This window comes from Micromys minutus (assembly GCF_963924665.1).
Source record: "Micromys minutus genome assembly, chromosome: 18".
In the NCBI taxonomy this organism is placed as follows: domain Eukaryota; kingdom Metazoa; phylum Chordata; class Mammalia; order Rodentia; family Muridae; genus Micromys; species Micromys minutus.
Genome location: NC_137953.1, coordinates 748852 through 767542, shown reverse-complemented (window position 1 = coordinate 767542; position 18691 = coordinate 748852). Strand labels below are relative to the sequence as shown.

The following is an 18691-nucleotide window of genomic DNA, read 5'->3' as shown; positions in this document are numbered from 1 at the left end:
CCCACCATAAAATCGTTTCATTGCTACTTCATAGCTGTAACTTTGCTACCGTTGTGGATCTCTATGTGGCTATCTGATGTGCAGGATGAACTGCTTGCTGCTCTAGGAGTTAAGCAAGCACATAAGGGGCAGAGCTGGGCAGGGCTGGGAAGTGGAATAGGGCAGGTGGTAGACAAACAGGGAAAAAGAGAAGAGACTGTGGATAAGATACAGAAATCCACCCTGGCTCCTGCCTTTTGTTTCTCTCTAGAGGGTACACATGGCACCTTGGCCATCCTGGACACCTTGCACCAAGCCTTAGCTGGCTGTGAGCTCCTACAGAGAAATCCCTCAGCTCCAGCATCCACGGCTCCTGCAAACACGAACACCTTTCTCATCTCCTGCTGAGATCACTGGCCCAGCCTTGGGCTACCATGGTCATTCTCACCATCATCAGACCAGATGACCACAACAAGACTAGCTAACCTGACCACTATGGGACTAGCACTGGCCATCACCCTAACAACCACTATGGTCATCCTGACTATCATCAGTCCAGCCTTCATGGTCAGCCTGGCCACTGTTGGACTGTCTTCTGCCATCTGAACACTCTTCACAAATGGTCTGACTGTTGTCACTCCCTCGAAACTCTGGCAGCCAAGGCTTCTTCCAGCACTGGGTCTGGCAGCTACCCCTTTCTTGGGTCTCTCACATTCTCTCAAAAACCCCTCCCCCGACACTGAAAGCCTGAAGTTGCTAGATCAGCCTGCACCTGAGGCTGTTGCCCTCATCCTGGGCACAGAACACAGTACATTCCAGAATCTCTGTCCTAGAGTCCTGAGATCACCACTGCTGCACCACCACCCCCAGCCCCAGCACTGTCCTCTTCCACCAGAATGTCTGCTGAGTAAACCCAAGCCCAGCCTCCAGGACACACCTAATCACTGGGGAATTCCCCACATCCGAGGAATGCTGAGACTAGGAACAGCAGAGAGTTCTAAGGAGAAAGTGAAGTCTGTAGGCACATGGATGAAAGCTAGGTTGTCACCTCATCCAAGAAGAGAGGTGGAGTGTGGGTAGGCACAGAGAGGAAAGGCACAACCAGATCAGAGGAGGATGCTACCAAGAACCCATCCCCCTCAAGAGTCAGTGCCCAAAGCCAGGCACCAAACAGGCAGGTCCGAGCAGAGGGGCTGCCCCCTTTTGATCCTCCCTGCTCAGCCTGAGCCCACAAGGCCCTGCTTGCCCCAGTTGAAGAGCCAGTCATTCCTGACTGTATCAGAGAGTCACAAACCATCAGACTAGGAGTTTGAAACGTCTAGTTACCAGGCAGTTCTAAAGGAAGAGACCAGCTGCATGCAAGACCAAGCAGAGGATGCATATCCCAAGGAAGAGCCAAGAATTGCTCAGAGTCGTACAAATGAACAGAATAAAGAACTCTCCCGTAGGCTCAGGGACAATGGTACAAATGAGGAAGGACCCCAGAGCCTAAGGGACACATCCTAGAAAATTCTAGAACTGAACAGCAGAGATGAAAAATCTAGGGACAGGGAGCAGAAAAACCCAAGAAGTGCTGGACAACTATAGCATGTGTAATGGGGTGGGGGGTGGGGGGAGACACAGACAACCATTAAAGCAGTGATGGTTTGAATTTTCCCCCACACTCCTCTCAGACACTGAAATACAGATCCAGAGACTAAAAGAGCACAAACAGGATTAATGCAAAACAAAATAAAAATTTTAATGATGATTAAATTAAATGGTGATGCATACCTGTAATCACATCACTCAGGAGGCTGAGGCAGGAGAATCAGTTTACGGCCAGCCCAAGCTAGATATCAGAAAGAGATATCAGAAAGAGATCTCAGTCTCAGAAAGGACAACAGGAAAGGAGAGAAAGTGAGACTCTGGGGTAGGGAGAAAACAACCTAACATTCATTGTGTCTTGCAAAATTACCGTACCGATTGGAAGAGTGAAGATCCTCAGACAAACAAAACTCATCTAGGCTTGCAAGAAATAAAGGAAGTGAGGTTTTTTGGGGGGAGGGGAGAAGAGGAATTATACAAACAAACATTTTGGATTCATATAAAGAAAGAAAAACAACAGAAGAAAGAATAAGTGAAGGTAGAAAAAAAATCTTTATTTCTCTTATTCTTTCTTACCTAACAAAGAGCAGTGTGTGGACGATCTGAGAACATTTGGCTTTTGTGAGGGAAATGCCCTGTACAGTCACAGGGCAGCAAAAGAACCGGGAACGTCCGGGAAGCTTTGCAGCCCATGAGGAAGTACAGCCGTTGAAATGGACTTAGATTATAGTGGATGGGGTTTCGATGTTAGAACAGCCACCAGCAAAGGGAGGGAGGGAGGGCCAGCAAAGGAGAGAGGTGGGGTTGCAGAAAACACTGAATCGGAACCACAAATGTCAGAATATGAGCTGAAGACAGAACAACAGAAGTTAGAAGTGAGCAGTCATGGAAGACATCAGTACCCTGTCAGCATCACCCCCAGATATTAATGGTCTCATTATATAACCAAAAGACAGAGATTCTCAGACCAGCTAGCTACATGTTGTCTGTAAAAATCCACTTTAGGAGGCTGGAGAGACAGTTCAGCACTTACTGCTCTTGCAGAGGACCTGGGTTCAATTCCTAGCACCCACAAGGCCACTCACAGCTTCCTGTAACTCCTGTTCCACGTGATCTGATTGCCCTCTTGTGACTCTTTGGACATGCATGTGATACACAAACATACTTTCCAGCACATACACATAAAGAGATAACATAAACTTCTTCAAATAAAAGAAATCTACTTTAGATTTAGACACATGGATTATATGAAGTTGGTCAAATACTACTGTATCGATGGTGATCAAAAGAAAGCCTAAGTCACTGTACTCATTTCAGACAGATCAGACTTCAAGGAAAGAAGTATTAGGTGGGGAAGGGGGAATCACGTGGTGTCAAAGGGTAAGCTCACTAAGAAAATAATGTGTCTACCTAGCAACAGCCACAAACTGTCCCAGACAGAATTAACACAAAGCCAGGCATGGTGATACCTGCCTCCAACCACAACACTCAGGAAGCAGAGGCAGGCAGATCTCTGTGAGTTCAGAGCCAGCCCGTTCTACATAGACCTTGTCTCAAAAATAATAATAATACACTAATAGAATTTTTAAGAAACTAATGAGCCCACTATTATAGTAGCCAACTTCAACAGTTCTGTAAGAAATGGATACATCCAGCAGGTATGGCATGAGTAAATCTGAACACACCAGAAACACCAAGCAAATGGAACCAGTGGACAGAGACTGCTCCTCCCACAACTGTGGCATTGCACTGTCTTCAAGCTCCACATCCTGGCACAAACACTCTTAACTAATTAAACTATGGGGACCATGCAGTACCCTCAAGTAACAGCAAAATTAAACGGAAGTCTCGTAACAGAAAGACAACTTGGAAATCCATAAATGCTTAGAGACTGAAATGCATTATTTCTACATTAAATAGATACCAAAGAAGAAATTTCTAGAGTAATTTTCGAACACTCTCAGCTAAGTGAATATGGAAATACGCCCCAGTCAGAATGAATGGGACACACAAGGGGAGTGCTTAGGGAGAGATGCACAGTATAGAAGTGGGGATGTTCGTAAGAATGAGACGTCCAAAAACCAACATTCCTCCACCTCAGGAGGCTATAAAATGAAAAGCAAATTGTAAGACCAACTTGATCAGTACACCCAATTCGGTGTATAGAATCAACGTGAAGTGTACAGACAAAGAGAATAAAAATCACAGCAGAGGGGGCTGCAGAGATGGCTCAGTGGTTAGAGCACTGACTGCTCTTCCAGAGGTCCTGAGTTCAACTTCCAGCAACCACATGGTGGCTCACAACCATCTGTAATGGGGTCTGATGCCCTCTTCTGGTGTGTCTGAAGACAGCTATATTGTCTTTATATATATAAATAATAAATATATAATATATTATTATTACTTATATATAATAAATAAATATTTTTTAAAATTGCAGAAGAAATCAAACTCAGAAGACCTCAGAAAAGCCAAAGTTGGTCCTTTGAAAGAATTAACAGAATTGGTTAATAGAAGCTTCTCACCAAGCTAATTAAAGAAAAACCAGAGGAAACAACTTACTAATACCAGAGGTGAGAGAGGGGCTGTCACTTCAGGGCAGCTCTTAACAGCACCAGAAATATTTCAAGTGTGACTGTGAATAAGCCTGTGTGCAAAATAAAAGGGGCCGATTCCTTGCAAAGCACATAAAAGCCACACACAAGAAACAATCTGATATGTATTAGGTAATATAGTTAATAATTAACAAAACAGAAAAATAACAGGGCCCAGGACAATTTCTCCAGCACCACTGAACTGAAGGGAAAAGCGTATACAGTTCATCTACAGTCTCTTCCAGAAAATAGAAGCAGCCTTCTTTCTATCCCCTTCTGGAAGGTCAGGATTGCTGGTGTGCTAGCAAATATCTCAAACAAGACAGAGCAAAATGTCTCAGAGGTACCGTTACAAAGATCATCCGCCTCTACATTCAACAATGTGAGCTGGAGACATGGCTCACTGGCAGATGACAGCTCTTCACTCGGGACTGGGTTCAGTTTCCAGCACCGAGGAAGGAAGGAAGGAAGGAAGAATTGCTCACCTTACCCAAGTGGAACTAACATACTTTTGTATGGGAAGGAAGCAGGACACTATGGCCTCATAAGTGAGGCTGGTACAAAACCGCTCCTGGAGCCTTCAGAGCATTACTGGCCTACAGCCTAGGGCACCGTTTCCCTCACCCAGTGTACAGAGACCTTGAATTTGGATGGGATCTGAGAAAATGCCTAATACCCTGGATACTTGCTTCTCCTAGCCAAGCACAACACTCAGGGTGAGACAACCTCAGAAGACTGTGGGCTTCTCTGGACGAAGACAGGGCCAGTGCATCATATATGGTTGTCTGGAAGCTGTGGAATTACCTGTCATCCACACTTCAGTGACAAGGACTGATGCCCTATTTGCAATTCTCCCTGGGAGGGTTAGGGTGAGAATAGCCAGGGTGATTACACACCAAGCTGGGCTGGAGGGAGGGAAACTTAGATGGGCAAGTGTGGGTACATTGTAGGATATCATGCAAGTAATAAACACACTAGGGAACAGCTTTGACAAACTGGTTCAATTCTTGGGGGGAGGGGTATTTATGCCCCCAGGAAGGTGGCCAGGGTCACTAGAGCAAGATTTGTGTGGCTGTTTACCATTGGCCAGGTTAGGGGTGTTGGAAGATACTTTATCCATATACTCAGGGACTTGGTTGTGGGGGGGGGGGCTTACGAGGAGTAAAGCCTGATAACTGTTAGGGCAATCAATTTCTGCTAGGGCTGGAGAGATGGCTCAGCTCTTCAAAGGTCCTAAGTTCAATTCCCAGCAACCACATGGTGGCTCACAACCATCTATAATGGGATCCAATGCCCTCTTCTGCTGTGTCTGAAGAGAGCTACTCATATACATGAAATAAATAAATCTTTGAAATAAATAAATAAGTTCCTGCTAGGATTAATGGTGGGGGAAGCCAGATTTATGGCGTCAGGTTGGGAATGGGGAGGTAGCCAACTACTGAGGTCCTCAAGTTTGAGGTATCCGGGGTTGACACTCCCTGGACCCTTCTTCTGTAACCCTGGGCTATTACAGTCCCACAAAGGACCCTACTCACTTCCATAGAACTCAGCAGCAGACCCCAGCATGCCTGACTAAAGACCCGATCCAACCACTTGATCAGCCAGCCCTCAGACCTTTACAGGCCTGAGAGGCCTAGACAGGAAGAGTAAAGGAAAGTACTTCACAGGGAGATGACACTGTGCAGCTGAAGCCACATCTCCAAAGAGCTATTGTCAAGGAAACTGTGTCTCCTTGAGTCAAAAGCAGTTATACATGAACAATTCTACCCAAACAGAGCTTCCCCTGACATTTAAACCCCCAAAATGGTGGGGGAAAAAAACTAGTTGGATAGTGAGTCCCAGAACCCTGACCCAAACTTGCCTTTACTTCCTCTGAGTCCCTGGAGTCACACCGCTCACCAAACTCCTTGATCTGTACTGCTCAATAAAAACTGTCATCTTTTTTATTTAATTGAAAATCATCTGACCTTAATGGGCTGGAGAGATGGCTCAGTGGTTAAGAACACTGGCTGCTCTTGGGGAGATCCTAAGTTCAAATCCTAGTAACCACATGGTGGCTCACAACCATCTGTAATGCCATCTTCTGGTGTGTCTGAAGACAACTACAATGTACATATATATACTGAATAAATAAATCTTTAAAAAAAGAAAAACATTTAAATTGAGCCATTTTGTTTTAAACCCATATTAACAAGGTTTTCTCTGTATAGATGATAATTCACCTTATAGCCAAAGACTAATTTATGTTCCCATTATTTTGTATATTGTATATTGCTGAGAGCAATATACAACATACAATATACCTGAGGTGTGATAAGTGAATAAGTAGACATCTCTGTGTAGTCAACAAATGACTACAGTTTCAAAGCAGGTGAGATTAAACTACTGTATTTGCACATTTACATTTCTATATTGGGCCAATAAATAATACCAAAGAATGTAGATAGTCTTTAAAAAATTCAACAATAATAACACCAAAATAATGTCACCTGTATAAGCAAGCAGATACAGATGAACTTCGCATTCAGTAACTCAGAAAAGTAAAAACATTTTTTCTATTATTTTTTCACACACAAAAACAAAGCTTGCAAACATACCTTAGAAAAGGAAGTAAATCAATTTATTATTAATCTTTTCACATGAAATATGTAAATATATTAACTCAAACTCATTGCATCCTTTTATAGTACCCTTGTCTAAACTAGTTTTGTCAGCCAAAATTAAGCATTTTAAAATTTGTTTTCTTTTTTTAAAGATTTACTTATTTTATGTATATAAGTACATGGTAGCTGTCTTCAGACACACCAGAAGAGGGCATCAGATCCCATTACAGATGGCTGTGAGCCACCATGTGGTTGTTGGAATTGAACTCAGGACCTCTGGAATAGCCGAAAGAGCTCTTAACCACTGAGCCGTCTCTCCAGCCCTTAAAATTCTTCTTCAGTGTGAAAATCTAGGATTACTTTTTTTAAAAAAAAAAAAACTGTATACAATATATTCTGATCATGTTTTTCTCCTCCCTCAAGTCTTCGAAGATCCTTCCTACCCATCCAATGGCACAGCCTTTCTTTCTCTCTCTTTCTTTCTCTCAGTTCAAATAAAACAAAGAAACAACAGCAACAAAAAAATATTAAGAAACATACACACACAAACCCCACAAAAATAGAAATCAAAATATGCAAGCAAAACAAACAAAAGCAAAGCAAAGACACAAAAAGTCTGCAAGGATTTTGTGGAGTTTGTTCTGTTCCGGCATCTCCTGCTGCGCAGGGGCCTCCCTGGAAGTGTGGTTAATAGCCCTTGAGAGTCCAAGGGGAAAATTGGGTGTTGATGGCAGATAGCTTCTTGCTTAGGGTGGGAACCTGTATCTACTTCCCTCCTCTCACCTCTGGGGCCCCATCTGGGAACTGCTGTGTTCTTAATAAAGGCCTCATAATTATTTGATTAGAGTTCTTAATAAGTGAAGTCCTAAGTTTCATCCTAGCAATGGGGGTGGGGGGAGACTCTTTTTAACATATCCACTCTTCCTCCTGAATGAAATACCTAATTCCTTCCTTCGAAGGTGAGCAAGACTGTCAAGTATGAGCCATATGTGAAAGCGGAGTGAGGCAGGAGTTGGTGGTGAGCACAGACTCAGCCACAGGCTTGGCGGTATCTTCCTTGCTCTCTTGGCCCTTGTGTGCTGCGTACAACCAATCAACCCTGTCCAGAGGGCCTTGAGTCCTCTCCATTGACAACAGCTAGCAAGAAACAGAAGACGCCAGCCATCCACTCAGGCATACATCTCTGGAGTGATCCCACCAGCCCCAGTCCAAACTTTCACTGACCATTAGCTAGGCAATTCCACTAGGCTTCCCCCAGGGTCCAAGCAATGACTTATGTTGTCATCTGCCACCGCCAGGTGCTTCAGGTGTGAGCTGCATATAAAAGGACTGCCCACCACTTCAGCTCACTCTCTCTGTTCCAACATATTCCCACCAGTCTCTCTCTACCCCTTTCTGTCCTCTTCTCTGCCTTCATGCCTCTGCTCCTATCTGCCTGCCCATCTATTTGTCTGCCTCTACCCCTCCTCCAAATCCTCACTCCCCTCCCATCAACTAACTACACCCCTTATACCAGATCTGTTGTATGGCATAATTTCTCAGGGAGGCACCTGGGCATGGGCCTTCCAGGTACTCCCTTGCCACATTGTATTTCCTAACAGTGATCCGAAGCCCTGCTTCGACCTGCAATGTCTAGGACTCTCCAGCAAAGCATTTCTGACCTGCAAAAAACACCAATAAAAACAAACAGTGAAGCTACTGTTTTGCAGGGTGGTGTGTTACGGTGCAGTAAATAACAAACATGTTCCCTACAGTAAACTCACATGTTTCATTAACATACATGATGGGGTTCGAGGCCTGGCCAATGATCCCTTAACAAGTTAAAAGCAGGAAGCCAGCTAGCTGAAGGGCGCTCATAAGCAAAAAGGTATTGAGAGAAGAGCATTCCTGCTGAGGCCTGATGCTTCTAGTCCTCATCAAATACAGTGCACCGGAGCCAGAGGCTAAGCTAAGGTAGGACTAGGAAGCAGGGGGCAGGCAGCAGCATGGCCTGAAGGTAATCAAAGAGGGCAAGCCTGTGTGCTCTGAGGTTCCAGAGGCCCACCCAATGCATACCCAGTGCCCTGCCACTTAAAAAACATAATTCAAAGATGAATTCAAAGTTTCAAAATTAAAAATAATAGTATCCAGAACTTGAGACATGCAGTGTCGGGCCCTTGAATGGAAGGGAGAGAGCGATGCATTGGACATCGAGTTGAGGAACAAGGCAGGGAGCGCAGGGATTGCACAACAGGTCAGGGAAACACAACAGTGTGTGAGAACAGGCGTTTGCCCGTTCTGACTCTTTTTCTAGCAGTGCTTCTCTGGAATTCCGGAATTGTACTAAGTGTCTGTAACTTGTTAAAAATGTTTTCTGGGAAATTCTAACCAACGTCCTTCTTTTACCTTCTGGCAAAAATATTCCATTGACCTTAAATTGCTTTCCTCCCCTGACACCCAACTGAGAGGCAGTAATTCTACATTGTCACCACTAGGTGGGGAACTCATTCACTGGTTGGAAGCACAGAGGGTGAAGTTTTCAGGTCTCCAAGGCCTGAAGTGGGAGTTCAAGTTCAACTCCAGAGGGCCTTAGGACAGCCCTCCCCCCCTCCCCCCCCCCCCCCCCCGCCTAGAATCTGCTCTATTTTTAAACTTATAAATGTATAAGTTTGTAAAATTATATGTTTTACTGTTTTTGATTTGTTTTGTTTTTGTTTTGTTTGGCTTACAGACTCAGAGATTTAGTCCATCATCATCAATGCACGAACATGGCAGCATCCAGGCAGGCATGGTACAGAAAGAGCTGAAAGTTCTACATCTTCATCCGAAGGCTGCTAGCAGAATACTGACTTCTAGGCAGCAAAGAGCTGTCAGGGCCACACCCACTCCAACAAGGCCACAACTCCAAATAGTGCTACTCCCTGGGCCAAGCATACACAAACCATTACAAGGTGGGTCTCCCTATGTAATTCAGATGGCCTTCAACTCCCAACCCTGAGTTTGATGATTATAGATATACCTAATATAGCAGTTCCCTCTGAATTGAACACATTCCCTTCAGAGACAGAGACTTGTGAGACTCTGGAGGCATGCAAACATTACACCCCTGAGAAAGCAAAAAAGTGAGACTCAGAGAGGTTTGTTTGAGACTAGATCTCCCAGTGTTGGTCAGGCTGGCTTCCAACTCACAGAGATCTGTCTGTTTCTGCCTCCCAATTGCTGAGATCATCCATTCCAGCTTTCCTGAGGCAGAAAAAAACTGCTAAGGAAGGACATTGGCAGCCAGAGTCCTAGGACTTGGCTTGGCCTAAAAAGCTAGGAAACAGGAAGTGGATAAGCTCCTGAACACAGCCAGAAGAGTCAAGAAGACACAGAGCATCCAAGCAGGCCAAAGATGAGCACAGAAAACACCACATGAAGCAAACGTCTAAGCAACATTTAGACAAGGTTAATCCCAATTCTTCTAATGGAGATAGTCTCCCAAGATGGAAACAAAATGAATTCTACTATTCTTACAAAGCCAGCATTACACTGCTACCACAACCCAATGACTGTTTTTTTTTTTTAAAGAAAGAAAATAAAACCTATAGCACCATATCCCTAAAGAACAAAGATGCAAATATTTCTCAATAAAACATGCACAAAATGATTAGACAGCCTACTATGGTATCAGACACCTGTAACCTCAGTAGCAGGTAAGATGAAGAGTTTGAGGCTAACCTGAGTTCTATACCAGAGATGCAATGATGATTTGCACAAATCACGGGGCTGGAGAGATGGCTCAGCAGTTAAAAGCACTGATTGCTCTTCCAGAGGTCCTGAGTTCAATTCCCAGCAACCACATGGTGGCTCACAGCCATCTGTAATGGGATCTGATGCCCTCTTCTGGTGTGTCTGAAGACAGCAACAACAGTGTACTCATGTACATAAAATAAACAAATAGATCTTTATTTAAAAAATCACAAATCATGATACAACTCAACACAATAAAGCACAAAACTATATACAGACCATCTCAATGGATACAGCAAAAATATCTAATACAATTCAACACAGCTTCGTGAGAAAAGCTCTTAATGAGTCAAGTACAGAAGAAACACACCTCATAATGCCAAAAGCTATTTGTGAAAAACAGTGTCACACCAACAGGGACAAGCTGGATCATTTGCTCTAGGGTCTGAAGTCTGTCTGTGTGGTCTGTCTTCTTTTCCTCTTATTTAATGTAGTACAGGAAGTCTTACCACAAGTATTTAGGCCAGAGGAAGAAAGAAAGGACATTTAAATCAGTCAGGAAGAAGTTAAGTTATCCACGTAGATAATGTGGCTTTACACATAGATTGTTGAGGTAAATATTCCAGCTTGTCACCACTCCATGTTGGTCCTGGGTACTCTCTGACCCAGGCAGTCGCTCCCTGGCATAAGTGCCAGCACCATAGGGCCATAAGGAACTAACATTAATTCATCTCAGTGGCAGCCTCTCTCTGGTTAGTATCCCTCCCAGCTGCCCCTCTGCTAGCCGGGAGCTCTGCTCACGTTCTATGCTGCCACTTCCTGGTTCCAGCAGTGGCAGTTGGAACAGTTCCCTTGGCATTGAGTTGCTTCATAAAGGAGAACACCACACAATAGGCTCTGATCCAACTGGTAAGATATAATTTGCCCACCTAGACAAGTCAAATCATCCTGTACACATCCATCCCTTATAAAATATTCATGACAACTTGTTTCTATGCAGAGATGCACAGAGAAGAATGTCTACATCTGCCTCCATCTTGACTCCTCTCTTGTTCCTCCTCTTTCTAAAACTTTATTCCTGCCTATCCTTCCTTCCTGTCCTCTTATAATTCCAACCACAATAGATAGTACTAACTATTGCATTTTAAAAAATTTTTACAACTCAGAAATAAACTCAGTAAAGTTCTAGTTAAGCATGGTGGCTCACTCTTTTATTCCCAACACTCCAGAGACAGAAGCAGACAAATCTCTGTGAGTTAGAGACCAGCCTGGTCTACACAGAGAGTTCCAGGACAGCCAGAGCTATGTATAGAAACCCTGTCTCAAAAAAAAGATTTTATAAAGTATAGTTGCAGATTTAAAACACACACACACACACACACACACACACACACACACCTGGCACTGCTCAAGACCAACTAAGTATTCTTGGAATACGTTTGAAGGAATTGGTGTGGTTTAAGTAAAGGGTTCTATATTACTTAGGGTTCTCTAGAGGAACAAGACAAAAAAGAGGGATGACTAGTTAAATAGATAGATGATAGATAGATAGATAGATAGATAGATAGATAGATAGATGGATAGATGGATATAGATGGATAGATGGATGGATGGATGAATGAATGGACAGATAGATAGAATTAATGAATATATATTATATATAAAAGAGAAAAATTATTAAATGAGCTTAGTTTAAAACAATAACAATTGAAACTGAGAACATGCTTAACAGCTCCCAAAACCACAGCAGGTTCCTGAAGATTCACTGGTCCTCAGCCAATGATGGAGCTGGCTATGGTAGCATACAACTTTTATCTCTGTCCTTGGAAAGGCCAGGACAGATTTCTATGAGTTTGAGGGCAGTCAGGGCTACATAGTGAGACCTTGGAGGAAATGACCAAGCAATAACTGGCCCAACAAAAGAACCATCCCATGGGCAAGCACCAATCCCTGACATTATTAATGATACTCTGTTATGCTTGCAGACAAAAGTCTAGCTTAACTGTCCTCTGAGAGGCTCCATCAAGCAGTCAACTCAGACAAATGCAGAAACCCACAACCAAACAGTGGATGGAGCTTGGGGACGCTTATGGAAGAGTTGGGAGAAGGGTTGAGGGCTTCGAAAAGGATAGAAACTCTATAGGAAGACTAACAGAGTCAACTAACCTGGACCCTTGGGTCTCTCAGAGACTGAACCACTAACCAAAGAACATAACTGGGCTGGACCTAGGCCTCCTGAACATATGTAGCAGACGTGCAGCTCAGTCTCCATGTGGGTCCTGAACAACTGGAGTGGGGGCTGTGCCAAAAGCTGTTGCTTGTCTGTGACATATGTTCTTCTAGCTGGGCTGCCCTGTCTGGGAGAGGATGTGCCTGTCCCCACAGAGACTTGATGTCCCAGGATTGGGAGATACCCAGGGGGTCTCCCCTCTTTCAGAGAAGGGGAGGGGAGGTGGGGGAGTGACTGTGGGGGAGGGGAGGTGGGGGGGACAGTGATCAGGACGTAAAGTGAATAAAAATAAATGAATTAATTGATTAATTAAAAACCTGTCCTTAGTGGAAGTCTGGTGAAGCTGATTCTAATATCAATGGAGGACCCTGCAACAGCAACAACTGGGGAAATTAACTCAGCATCCAGAACAAAGGTCAAATGAGCAGTGTCTTAGAGTAATCACAGCACCTGAGTTCAGCAGTGGGTGGGGTGCCCTCAGGCATCCTGTCAGCTTAGCTCTGAGTTCAGTAAGAGATCCAGTGTTAAAGGAATAAGGCAGAAAGGCAGGGCACCCAGGATCCTTCTCAGGCCTCTGAGTGTGTGCACAGGCACTCACACCCACATACATGTGTGCATGTACCAGACCACACACACACTTTAAAAACAACCTTTGAATTTCAATATCTGTTTAAACTCACTCCGCATGAAGTAATAAAAGCTTTGGTGATCAAGAACCGAGTTTTTGCAATGGTTTGAGGCAAGTGGCTGCTAGGGTCCCTCTCACACGTTGCTTACTTTGGTAGTATACACAGCAAATTGCAGCATGTGGCGCTAGTGGTCTTGTCTTGCTCTCAGTGCCTCCTGGTGGAGCACACAGAAAGTAAAAGCACTATGCTCATTGCAACCAGCTTTAACTGTGGCTGCAAACCCAACATTCTCACCACCACCCCTCCTGCACTGGCTGAACAAACCCACTGTACACTTCAGCTGTGAAAAATTCATCAACTTCAAGACAATCACTCACACACACACACACACACACACACACACACACACACCAGTGTTCCAAGCAAACAGCAATAAGACAACAATTCTTTATGTGTGCCCTTTATAGACATATCTTACATAAAATAAAAAATACCAGTTGTTCAGTTATTCAACTTAATGCTCACCTAGAATCTCAGCACTTTGAAGGTGGAGGCAGGAGAATCAGAAATTCAAGGTCATCTTTGGCTATATAACAAGTTCAGGACCCGCGTGAGTTACCTGAAACCTTGTCTCTCGAGAAATAAATCTAACAAACTGGTGCTGGGGAGATGGCTCAAAAGTCAAGGGCACATGTTGGCAAACACACAGGACCAAGCATAAGCCATTCATCCCAGCACTTGGGTTCTGTATGTTCCAGGACAGCCAGGATTACCCGTGAAACCCTGCCTTGGATAGAAAAAGACAAATAGGAGGGAGGAAGGGAGAGAGGGAGGGGGAGGGAGGGGGAGGGAGGGGGAGGGAGGGAGGGGGAGGGAGGGAGGGAGGGAACAGTAGAGCAGAACACTCGTTACTCTTGGAGAGGACCTAGGTTCCAGTGGCCCATATTCCCCCGTAACTCTGTACTAGTTGGATTTGTGTCAACTTGACACAGGCTGGAGTTATCACAGAGAAAGGAGCCTCAGTTGAGAAAATGCCTCCATGAGATCCAGCTGTAAGGCATTTTCTCAACTAATGATCAACCTGGGAGGGCCCAGCCCATTGTGGGTGGTGCCATTCCTGGGCTGTTAGACCTGGGTTCTATAAGAAAGCAGGCTGAGCAAGCCAGGGGAAGCAAGCCAGTAAGTGACATCCCTCTATGGCCTCTGCATCGGCTCCTGCCTCCTGACCTGCTTGAGTTCCAGTCCTGATTTTCTCTGGTGATGAACATCGATATGGAAGTGTACGCTGAATAAACCCTTTCCTCCCCAACTTGCTTCTTGGTCATGATGTTTTGTGCAGGAATAGAAACCCTGACTAAGACAAACTCCACCTTCACAGCACCTGACACCCCTCTGGCCTCCACGGACCCTTGTACTCTCGTGTGTACCTGCTGACCACACAATACACAGATACACATAAACAAGTCCTATTAAATGAACAAGTAAGTAAATAAATTAAAGAGTTGTTTCATCTACCAGAAGTACAGACTTGGAAGTACCCGTATCTGCTAATACACGGTTAGAACTGTTGGTTACTAATTTCAGAAATTCTCTTAGAAGCAGCATCATTTGAAGAAGGTGATTTTTTTATATATATAATTTCCTTCCCATGCTTGTCCCCGTGAACTATTTCTACATTTCAACGGCAGCAAGTAACATGAAATCTCCTAACTGGTGGGGCTTTTTTTTTCTTTTTTTGGTAGAAGTTGTATTTATGCTACCCTGAGCAGCACAATCCTTTTTTTTACTAATTTTATTGGATATATTTTATTTACATTTCAAATGTTATCTCCTTTCCCTGATTCCCCTCCATATCCCCTATCCCATTCCCCCTTCACCTGCTTCTATAAGGGCACTCACCCACCCACTTACCCCTCCCTTCTCCCCACCCTGACATTCCCATACACTGCAGCATCAAGCCTTGGCCGAAGGGCTTCTCCTCCCACTGATGCCAACAAGGCCAACTTCTGCTACATGTGCAGCTGGAGCCATGGGTTCATGCATTTGTACTCTTTGAATAGTGGTTTAGTCCCTGAGAGCTCAGGTTGGTTGGTATTGTTGTTCTTATAGGGTTACAAACCCCTTCAGTTCCTTCTATTCTTCCTCTAACTCCTCCATTAAGGACCGAGTTCCCAGTTCTATGGTTGGCTTTGAGCATCCGCCTCTGTATTTGTCATGCTCTGGCAAAGCCTCTCAGGAGACAGCTATATCTGGCTCCTGTCAGCATGCACTTCTTGGTATTAGCCATACTATCCTTAGGTAGTACCATGCCCAATTTTTTGAGTTTCCATAGTGATTTATACCAGCTTGCAATCCCACCAACAATGGAGGAGTGTTTCTCTTTCTTCGAATCCTCCCAACATCTGTCATCACCCAAGTTTTTGATCTTAGCCATTCTGACTGGTGTGAGGTGAAATCTCAGGGTTGTTTTAATTTGCATTTCTCTAATGACTAAGAATGATGAACATTGCTTTAGGTGATTCTCAACCATTCAATATTCCTCAGTTGAGAATTCTTTGTGTAGCTCTGTACCCCATTTTTAATAGGATTATCTGATTCTCTGGAGTCTTAACTCCTTGTGTTCTTTGTATATATTGGATAGAGCCTCTATCGGATGTAGAATTGGTAAAGATCTTTTACCAATCTGTTGGTTGCCTTTTTGTCCTAATGACAGTGTCCGTTGCCTATCAGAAAGTTTGCAATGTTATGAGGTCCCATTTGTCAATTTTTGATCTTAGAGCTTAAGCCACTAGTGTTCAAGCTGATGTGTTCAAGGTTCTTCCCCACTTTCTCTTCTATTAGTTTGAGTGTATCTGGAGTTATGTGGAGGTCCTTGGTCCATTTGTACTTGAGTTTTGTACAGGGTGATAAGTATGGATTGATTTGCATTCTTCTGCATGCTGACTGCCAGTTGAATCAGCACCATTTGTTGAAAATTCTATTTTCCCACTGAGTGGTTTTAGCTCCTTTGTCAAAGATCAAGTGATCATAGGTGTGTGGGTTCATTTCTAGATCTTCAATTCTATTCCATTGATCTACTTGTCTGTCTCTGTACCAATACCAAATAGTTTTTATGACTATTGCTCTATAATACAGCTTGAGGTTAGGGATGGTGATTCCCCCAGAAGTTCTTCTATTGTTGAGAATAGTTTTCGCTATCCTGGGTTTTTTGTTATTCCAAATAAATTTGCAAATTGCTCTTTCTAACTCTATGAAGAATTGAGTTGAAATTTTGATGGGGACTGCATTGAATCTATAGATAACTTTTGGCAAGGTGGCCATTTGTACTATATTAATCCTGACAATCCACGAGCATGGGAGATCTTTCCATCTTCTGAGATCTTCTTCAATTTCTTTCTTCAGAGAATTGAAGTTCTTGTCATACAGATCTCTCACTTGCTTGGTTAGAGTCACACCAAGGTATTTTATATTATTTGGGATTATTGTGAAGGGTGTCATTTCCCTAATTTCTTTCTCAGCCTGTTTATCCTTTGAGTAGAGGAAGACTACTAATTTGTTTAAGTTAATTTTATATCCAGCCACTTTGCTGAAGTTGATTATCAGCTTTAGGAGTTCTCTGGTGGAATTTTTGGGGTCACTTAAGTATACTATTATATCACCTGCAAATAGTAATATTTTGATTTCTTCCTTTCCAATTTGTATCCCTTTGACCTCCTTTTGTTGTCTAATTGCTCTGTCTAGGATTTTCAGTACTATACTGAATAGGTAAGGAGAGAGTGGGCATCTGTATCTAGTCCCTGATTTTAGTGGGATTGCTTTGTTTCTCTCCATTTAGTTTGATGTTGGTTACTGGTTTGCTGTATATTGCTTTTACTATATTTAGGTATGGGCTTTGAGTTTCTGATCTTTTTGAGACTTTTAACATGAAGAGGTATTGAATTTTATTAAGTGCTTTCTCAGCATCTAATGAGATGATCATGTGGTTTTTTTTCTTTGAGTTTCTTTATATAGTGGATTGTGTTGATGGATTTCTGTTTATTGGATATTCCTAGGTTGAAGCCTGCTTGATTGTGATGGATGATTGTTTTAATGTGTTCTTGGATTCAGTTTGTGAGAATTTTATTGAGTATTTTTGCAATGATATTCATAAGGAAAATTGGTCTGAAGTTTTCTTTCTTTGTTGGGTCTTTGTAATACATAATAAGAACTATCTCTTTGAGAGGGACATAGTGGCACACGCCTGTAATCCTAGCAAGTTGGTCAGTAGAGGCAGGAAGACCCAGAATTAGAGATCTTCCTCAATTACACGGGAAGTTTGAGGCCAGTTCTCCATCTGGTCTGGATAAAACCAGCTACTAAAGTTCATGGGGACTAGCGAAAGCTGGAGTTGTGTTTTGGCAGCTGTGGTCTGTGGAGCTCCCTTAAGGCAGCTATCCAATCAGTCAGTGTCAGGCTTATTAGGACCACTGTGAGAACAGCCCAAGCCAACCACAAGAGAAGGGCTGAGCCACTGGGTTGACATTCCTCAGCCCAGGGCTGTCAAGATTAATCCCAGAACTCCAGAGGCAGAGGCAAGCAGATCTCTAAATCCACGCCCAGCCTAGTTTACAGAGTAAGATCCAGGCAGCCAGGGAAACACAGAGGAAACCCTGTCTCCAAGGGAGTCAGGGGGAGAGGAAGGGCCTGTCTAACAGCTCTTGGCAGTTTTTATAATCTTTAAATAGCATTAAAAGAATATTTACTATGGTATCTTATGATAGTGAAACTACAATTCTAACATGACAGATGCCATAGATATGGGTTTAGTCACAGTGGAAACCAGAGAGTCCAAGAGAGAATGGGCTCTGGTGACCTATTTTGCCAAGAAAAAAATACTTATGTATGGCTACCCATATGGCTCCATTAAGAAAAATAAATTATTTGTGGAGTATTTTGTTGGGTTTTGCTGCTGCTGCTGCTGCAACTGTTACCTACTATAAATAAATAAATAAATAAATAAATAAATAAATAAATAAATAAATAAATAAGGAGGTCTTAGGAACCTGAACAGGCCTGGCTAGAAGCACTGGGGGCTGTGGGATTCCCACTCACCCAGGGACTCTGACCCCACCTTGAAGAAAAACCAGCTGCCCTGAAGATGGGGCAGGACAGTAAAGATCCATGATGCCCAAGGCTTTACCATAAAGGGAGAAAAAGGTCACAGAGGCTGAGGCCAACCAGGTCTTCATGAGAGCATGAAAGTAAATGTGAGATAGATATTGGTCTTCCTTTGCAGTTGGGCCCAACTCTCCGAGAGACTCAGCCCTGCACACCTGCATCCCAATAGGTGCAAAAGACACCATGGAGTGAAAGGAGCCT

The 18691-nt window shown here is 43.5% G+C and overlaps 1 protein-coding gene across 1 annotated transcript in view; it reads left to right on the top strand.

Moving 5' to 3' along the window:
• EFCC1 (EF-hand and coiled-coil domain containing 1) overlaps positions 1-387 on the top strand; it is a gene marked incomplete at both ends in the record, with an annotated part of 29276 nt that extends 28889 nt beyond the window's left edge. The window contains one exon of the mRNA XM_080932052.1: positions 251-387. Coding sequence (XP_080788178.1) covers positions 251-387 — 137 coding nt within the window. The remainder of the gene's footprint in view (positions 1-250) is intronic.
• Between the last annotated feature and the right edge of the window lie 18304 nt (positions 388-18691).